The 8,638-nt window shown below is 39.6% G+C and overlaps 1 protein-coding gene across 1 annotated transcript; it reads left to right on the forward strand.

Annotated features, from left to right (window-relative positions):
* On the forward strand, positions 3,314-8,072 carry LOC107624386. The gene is given in 8 exon segments (XM_021113792.1): positions 3,314-3,631; positions 6,072-6,129; positions 6,284-6,364; positions 6,465-6,500; positions 6,642-6,839; positions 6,841-6,882; positions 6,982-7,123; positions 7,192-8,072. Coding segments are annotated over 8 exon segments (1,260 nt in total). The 5' UTR covers positions 3,314-3,419; the 3' UTR covers positions 7,683-8,072.

Genomic DNA, 8,638 nt, shown 5'->3' on the forward strand with positions numbered 1-8,638 from the left:
TCTTTCCCCCCAAAGACGGAGGGTTTTAACGAGGCCCAACCATCAATAAAATTCCATTAAGCTATATTTTTCTTTTCCTTTTCAAAAATGTCCCAAATACGGAACAAAAATACGGCCACCACTGGGGGACCGATCACCCCCCAATCCCGAAATACGGATATCCATGTAAAAACCGACCTCACGACGGTCCGCTCACCCCAAACAGGGAACAAATAAACAATAGAACAGCTTAAAATGGAATACAAAAAGAGGCCCGAACGGCCCAAAAACCATTAAACGAAGTTTAAACTACGAGTTCACGGTTACACGGCCCACGGCCAACCAAATACCCAAAGCAAAAACTAAAGTTCAAAGCAAAATTCAAAATACAAGATACAAAGCTACTCAAGGTCGACAATTCGGCCATCACGGACGGTCTTGAAAGCCCCCATTACAGACACGTCCACACCCGGAGCCAACACCAAGGCCTGAGCCTTCATCGTCTCCTCGGTAGCAGTGATCGCATCCTTAGCATCAGCCAACAACTCTGTCTTCTCCCTCTTCAGAGCTGCAACTTCAGCCTTTAAAACCTCCAGCTCGCTAAGAAACACGGCAGCCTGAGAACCCGCGTCGGAAGCCCGTTGCCGCTCCGCGCTCAGTTGGGAAAGAAGTGAAGTCTCTACCTCGGAAAGACGGAGGATCTCTGCCCCAGCCTCCTTGGAAGACTTCACTGCTTTCTCCCTCGTAGCCTCGGCAGCCTCGAGCTGCTCCTTCAATTTAGCCACCTCAGCGTGCGAATGATAAAGTTTTTGTTCCAACAAACCAACCTGAGCCATGACGGGTTCGGCCTTCCGAACAACAACAGCAGATCAGAGGAGGGCACGATACACCGACTTAGCCTGGAACGAAACATCACAATCATCAAAAAATGGCTTCGTCCCAGGAATCAAGTGCTGATCAATAAATCCAGAAGCATCAAAACGCCGATCCATTACACTGGGCAAAGCACTCTCCTCCTCAAAAGTCTCACTGCTAGGCTCCTCGGGCCTCTTCCTCTTCCGAGAAGCCTCGGCAGCCGAGACCACGACGACTTCAGGCGAGTTCACAGGACCAGGCAAAGCCCGAGCGTCGGCCCTCACCCCCGACGAAACCACCTCATGAGAAACAGCCTGAGAATCTACAGCGGGATTAGAAACAGGGGTAGCAGGAGACGACGATCCCTCCTCCCGACCCATCGCCGCCTTCAACCGCGCCAAAGAAGTCAAACCACCAGCCATCTCAACTGAAAGAAGCCAAAGAAAAATCAAGTTACAAAATCGGGAAGAACAAAAGCAAAAAACCAAAAAAGAGAGCCACACACCAATATACGTCCGACAAGCCTTGGGATCCCCCATGACGTCTCGAGGATTTAACGGGCGCTCGCCAAATAGATGCCACAGAACACTAGCAATGTCCTTATTCTCGGGAGACAGACCATCATAAGTGACCTTAGTCAAAACCGACGGGCCGGCACCGAAGTTCCAGTATGTTGGGAACCGGCCCTCGCCCTCCGACGTCAACCAAAACGGACGATGCCCCTGGACAGGGCGCACTTTAAAATACTCCCTCTTGAAACCATGAAAGGAATCCTCAAACAACCCAAAAATACGACGATGAGGCTGAGCACGGAATGACATAACCCCTTCTTATGCTTCCCTTCCTTAGTCGGAAGAGTGCATAAGAAAAGGAAGAGAAAAACAGGAACAGAAGCCGGAAGATCAAGATACCGGCACACCAATTCAAAAGACCACACGGCAGCCCAACTATTCGGGTGAAGATGAGACGGTGCCACGGAACACCGACTCAGCAAATCCTGAACAAACGGAGAAAAAGGGAACCGCACACCGAGCCGAGTGAACATCGACTCGTAAACCCACATCCAGTCCGGCACAGTGGGCGAATGGAGGTTCAAGTAACAAACGCGCTCGTCGGCATCCAAGAGGATGAGCTCATACCGCCTCTCCTCATCGCCACCACCACAAATCGCCCCCTGATCGCGGAGCCTCTGAAGATCATCCTCCGTCATCCGTGACGGAACGCCCCACACATCGCTAGTCACCCAAGTGTAACGAGCAGGGACGCCCCTGGAAGGGGCAATTGGGGCACCCACACCCTCATTTCTCCGCCGATGCATACCTAAAACAGGGAGGAGCACCACCATCAGCCTACTAACCCTACGCAGAAGCAAGACAGAAACCTACCACCACTACCAACCCAACACGGTGGTGCACCGCCACTACTAACCCAACACGGCGGTGCTCAGCTCCTTCAAGACTCGAATACCACCTCCCAAAACACAAAACGCAGTACAAAAATTGAAAGAGAAAGAAAACAGACAGAACAATGCATGGCAAAAACAGAACAACAGATGCACCACAAAACAAAAAACAAGAAAAGCGAAGCATGCCAACCTGGTAATGCAGAAAATAAGCCTAGGAAAGCTTGAGAAGAAAAAGCAGCAACAACACCAGAGAGCAGTACCACAGAAAGAAGAGGATATTTTTTTCAGAAGAGAGAACGAAAAGAAAATGAAATGAACGAGGGAACTAAAATAAAAAGCCAAAACGGTTTCAAAAGGAGGGCAGAAAGACACAAGTAACCCTAAGCAAGGTAAGGCGCGTAGGGGCAAAAGAGGAAAACGTCCCCTCACATTAAATGCCCCCCTCGAAAAAAGAAACTAATAAAGCACGCCTCGAAGAACGCAACGGACGCAGTGGACTCGAAAGAGTCACGTCAAACCAAAACGGTCAGACGAACCTTCAGCAAAACCGAGGCCGAGACACCGATCTCCCTCCAAAGAACCAAACGAACGCCCGAGAAAAACTAAAGACCTAACCCGCAGTCAAAACCACACCTCCCAGCGACAGACCGACCTTGCTCGCTCTCCCGCTGCGGGGGCAACTGTTACGGATCCGGCCCACGGATCCCGGACCCAAGGTTGAACCCGAACCCGGTTTCCCGGGTTCGACCCGCCTCCCTCTTCTAGAAGGCCCGAAACCGGCCCTCCAGAACTCTTAACCAACTTTCGAATTCAAACGTCTTCCCTTTCTTGATCAAACAAGATAAGATAAGATAACTCCCATCACCTATAAATAAAAGACCCAAGTCCCTACAGGTATTCATTCATTCCTCACACATTCTACCTCTTAGATCCATTCTGATTTGAGCATCGAAGTGTCTTTGCAGGTACCACCCCCTATTGCTCCAGTCAAACAGTCCGGCATCCGCCTCGACCTGCAAGTTCCCGATCCATCTCTCAACCCGTACCGGAGACATCCAGTACAGATTCTAACCCACCACTGTTCCTCTCAAGATCCCTCATAATCTGTTGGAAAAGTTTCAAACTTTTGAGCTTTGAAGCTGGGGTTTTCTCGTTCCGCTTGTTAGGTCATCTTCGAGATATGCGCGGAGCTGGCGGCGACGGCGGTGGTGGTGGTGTCGCTGTCAAAGATGGCAACACCTACTGGGGAAGGAAAGGGGGCACTGATTTCAGAGGAATCGTTGTGATCTTTGCTTGGGTTTCTGTTCCGCACAACTTGCTTCGGGAATTCGTTGATTTGTACTCTTCTTTGGGATGGAATTCCCTTGTTTGTTATGCTCATTATCTTTCTGCGTAAGTTTTTCTTTCTAATTTTTAGATTTGTTTGGGTTAATTTGTATTTCTTTTAGATCAATTTTTTCTGCATTAGCATGTAGTTGTTTGTTATTTAATAACTGATTTGATTATCAGATGGAGTTAATTGAATAAGAAGATGATGAAATTTGTGGGCTTAGTGTTAGATGAGAGGAATAGGTCGTATACCCAAATTAGTTTGAACTTAAAAATTAGGCTGTTGCATGGTATATCCTTGTCTTGGAGAGTAAAATTGTCAATTGTTAAATAGAATCTTTGCTTTTTGGAAGTCAGTTGGTTATTAATTCTAGCTAAAGTGGCAATCTCAATTCTAGCTAAAGTTTTTTGGCTTTAGAATCTTGGCATCACTTTGTTCTAGCCTTCTAGCTAATATTCCGGTTTTTGCTTCTCTTCTTTTGTGTGATTCTTTATATTCCTAATTTTCAGTGTTCAAGCAAACAAGCAACGACCTAGGGTGTGTTTGATAAACACGTTGGGAGGAGAGAAGTACGTTTGAGCTTCTTGAAAGTTTTATTTTTATGTTTGGCCATTTTTATTTTCCTGAACGCAGAATTGATTCTGCTTCTGAACGTTCAGGAGAAGCTAAAATTTGTAGCTTTTGCGTTTCACGTTCATGGTTGCTTATTGTCTTTGGAAAATTAGGTGAAAATTTTATTTCTTTTTTACCAATCCTACCCTTCATTTTCTTCTATAAAAAGGATACCACTAACTATTACCTTCATAATAATTCTTTATAGTTTTTCCTACTTCTTCATAGTTCTTAGTTACAATTTTTTTTCATTAAAATAGTTCAAATTTATTTTAATCACTAGCAAATTAAATATTTTAATTTTTTTATTATTTTTAATACTCATTTTCATATTTAAATTTTTATATTTTTATTGTATTTTTTACTTATATTTTTTTATTTATATGATAAATATTTTTATATTATTTGTATATTGTTTTGATTTCACTACGTTTATTATCAAAATTTTGTATAATATAAATTATCTATGATCATATAAAAAAGGACAAAATAAATAAAAAATTAATTATAAGTAACAATAAAGCCATAAATAATGAAAATTTATAGTCTAAAATAATACTAAATTAAAGAGTACTAATAGTACTAGAAAAATTATAGAATATTTTTTTTATTTGATATTATAAAATTTATAGTACTCTCTTTCATTTTTTTATTGTATTTATTTTATTTATATGATAAATATTTTTTATATTATTTTTGTTAGTATTCTGATTTTGCATACATATAAAAAAATTATTTAAATTGATGTCTCTTTTAGTAATTTTTTATCTAAAAGTGATTTTGAGTAGTATAATCCAAACAATATTTGTTTTACTATAATCAATTTTGATATAAAGATTGTCAAATATAAATCACGTTAACCCAAACTTACTTTTCATCAAAATCAATTTTACAAAATCAATTTTATGCAAACTCCCGTTTGCAAACTGCAATCCAAACACACACCTACTTGTGGGTCTTTTTCTGGCCCGTTTAGTGAACTTTATCATGGGATGGCAGCTTTAGTGAGTTGGAACTTGCATTATCATGTTGGCCAAACCATGTTGAAACAAAATGGAACAGAAAAGTTTGGCTTGTATAAGCGCCTTTCATATAATTAGGTTTTCACCATGATATTGATGAAAAACATTAAGTTCGTAGATAGTTGATGGGAAGTAGATGTGGACCTGTTTTATCAAGTAAAATTAAAATAGATGAAAATTTACCGGTGATAGACTAGAAAAGTTACTCTTATTGTTTCATCAGATACATGTTACAGAGTTTACACATAAAATCAGGAATATGGGTGGGTTGTAGAGGTGTAATTTCTTGAGTCATTAAATTTTCTCCATAATTTTAGTTACGTATTATAAGACAGCAATAGTTTCAGCTGCAATTCTTTACAGATGTTTGTGCTCCGCTTTGTTGCATATGCAAATATTTGAGACCTGCCCACATGTACATGTCTCTATATCTTACATGGTTTGGGAAGCTTTTTCGTACAATGATATGGAACCCAGCTTTTTCAGACGCGGAAAAGATATGGAACCCAGCTTCACTTCCAGCTATACAGATGTGATTTAGAATGGAAATGTTGCTGTGAGTCTGTGACTGTAAAAAGAATATGTTGAAAGGAGATAAGAGCATAAAATATTAATAATATCTGGTACTCTACTACATATTAAGTAGGCTTGAGTTGTTAGATGTTGTATGATCCTAAATTACTTCTGGCAAAGCACTTTGAAACATGCTAAGTGATAACCAACTACATTACTGTTGAAAGCATACTATTTTGTATTCGCATTTTGTCTCTGATCATTGCCTTATTTGATCTATACTTATTTGGGTTTATTGGTTTGGTGCTTGATACCGACAGAAATGTTTATATTACAAATTTCTTCTCTCATGCAGATTCCATGATGAAAATGCCATGTCACTGGCATTTAGTGTTCTTGAGGAGCTTATTGAGGTCTGTGTTGGAAATTTGAAAACATGCAAATATCTATATATATCCTTTTAAGAAGCCGTGGTCACTAGGCAGTAGGCACCATCCTCTTTATATTTATATCTTGTCTATGTTCTACATTATTGGATTATGCTAGAAACAATTTTGCATTTTGCAGGAACTGTGGATTAGGCCATGTCCTGTTGTATTTGCTGCATTTTCTGCTGGGTCAAAAGCCTGTCTGTACAAGGTATTTCAGGTAAGTTTTAGTCATCTGATCTATCTTTGGCATATAGAGAATTAATGTATGTCCTATTAAAATAGAGATTCCCATTGTAACAGTTTTCATATAAATGCAGCTTATTGAAGGAGGATGTGAAGCTCGAATCCACATGGTAATCACCTTTTATTTTATTTTTATTTTAGGCTAACTATGAATTTTGCCTTTGTTCACTCCGTGCTTTCATCTTTGATTGATGAAATCTTTTAATGCCGATTGTTTTTAAACTTACTAATTATTAGTTTATTTTGTGAAGCATAACTATCAGTTGCTTAAGAGATGTGTTTCCGGGCACATCTACGATTCTGGCCCGCTAGATGTTACGAGTGATTTCGGCTTCCGCTTCTCAATACACCCTTCCATTGCAAAAGTGCCCGGACCATCAAAGCTTGCTACCTGGGTAGCGAAATCTCTTGTTTCTGGTTTAGATGCTCTATATATAACCAGGTTGGAAGTCCTAGTCTTCTGAACATTGGCAAGCTTTATATTCTTCTGTGGTAAGTGTTGTTAGAACCCCTAACTAAGTCGAGCAGCCGGTATCTTTAGATATTTCTATTTTAAAATAAATTGGCTTTAATTTTCACTTTTGTTTTTAGAATTTTGGTGCCCCGTTTCTCGTTGTATGTTCTGAGAATGATGACCATGTGCGGTACCAAAGCATCTACGACTTTGCCCAACGGCTGTGCAATCTTGGTGGAGAAGTCAACCTTTTAAATTTGAGTGGCTCGTCTCACGTAGGTTTGTCTGAGGCCCAATTTCCCCTATGCCGTTTCTAATTTGGACCTGTATGCTGTTACTTGTTTCAGGACACTACAAGCAGCATCTGATCCAATATAGGGCTGCTGTGAGCAATTTATTTGAGAAGGCTGCTTCAATATATTCGCAAAAACTGATCCTCGAACGAGAAAGAACTCATATGGAAGGTTCACAAGATGAGATATCCGAGTTAATCTGCGACCTTCAGAAGGTGGCTATCAATTCAAATAAGAGCCTTAGAAGAGTTGCAGTTGGGCCAAGCGACCATTTCTTTATGCCTAGTGCTGCCGGACATTACAATGATAGGGACTCTGGGACTGTGCAAGACGAACAGAAAGAAAAACCTGTTTTTCTGCCCAGCTCTCCATGCATCAGTGCTCATAGTGTCCTTGGTCAATTTCTTTTTGACGTTTGCGTTCCGAAGAATGTCGAAGGTTGGGATGTTAAATTTTCCGGAACTCCAAACGGAAGGTTGTGTTCTTCAGCTCCTAGGCATTCACCTTTCAGTGGTATTAAACGCATCCGTCGCTCAAGGTTATGAAGCTGTTTCTTGCGTCCGATTGAGGAAATACTGTTATATAAGCTTGACTGAACCATCACCAATTTTCCTAGACATAACTAGAAGATATTATGGATTTTCGCTACGACAAATGGATCATGCATTTTAAGGGACAATGGAAATTTAATGGTTGAAATGGCTTTGACTATTAATTCGTGGTTACCCTTAGAAACAGAAGGGTGTGTAACCTTGAAAGAAGAGGTTTTGATGGTTCAAATAGTTAGACTCACAAGGTAATTTCATGGGGGTAATCTCAAACTGTAATGTGGCATTTGTAGTTTGAGAAGTTGGTTCCCTATGATAAAAATTTCTGTACATAACTACATATTATTATTATTATTATTATTATTATTATTATTATTACTATTATTATTATTATTATTATTATTATTATTATTATTATTTATGTAATATATAGTTTTGAGGGAATATAAAGTTACGGTGTAACTTGCATGAGGCTTGGAACTTGCAAATTAACTTTGCCTAACAAGGAAAACACGAAGGTAAGTAAAAGGGATACGTGTAATTCCCCTTCTGATGTATTGTTTCTATTTGTTAATTTGGCATCCCCTAATCTTACCTTACATATGTTAAATATGTGTGGGTTTGGCAGTGATTGTTGAATTGAGATCAATTAATTGTTGAATTGATTCAGTTGCTACCCTTAATATTAATCTCTCTTGTAATGATAATTCAAGTTTTCATTTTAATTTTAATGGTTTTCCACCCTAATAGCTACTCTATTTTATTTGTCACTCATTTATTTTTACTAAGCTCTTGATCAATGTATGAATTCAGAAAAATAGAGTATATGGTGTCCATGATGATGATTATAATAGTTACAAAATGTTAACAATATTTAAAAAGGTGGTGATAAAATTAAATTAAAGTTGATTTTTTTTATATTTTCGTAATATTTTTTTTAATAATAAAATATT

The sequence above is a fragment of the Arachis ipaensis genome, chromosome B10 (genome assembly GCF_000816755.2).
Source record: "Arachis ipaensis cultivar K30076 chromosome B10, Araip1.1, whole genome shotgun sequence".
Classification (NCBI taxonomy): domain Eukaryota; kingdom Viridiplantae; phylum Streptophyta; class Magnoliopsida; order Fabales; family Fabaceae; genus Arachis; species Arachis ipaensis.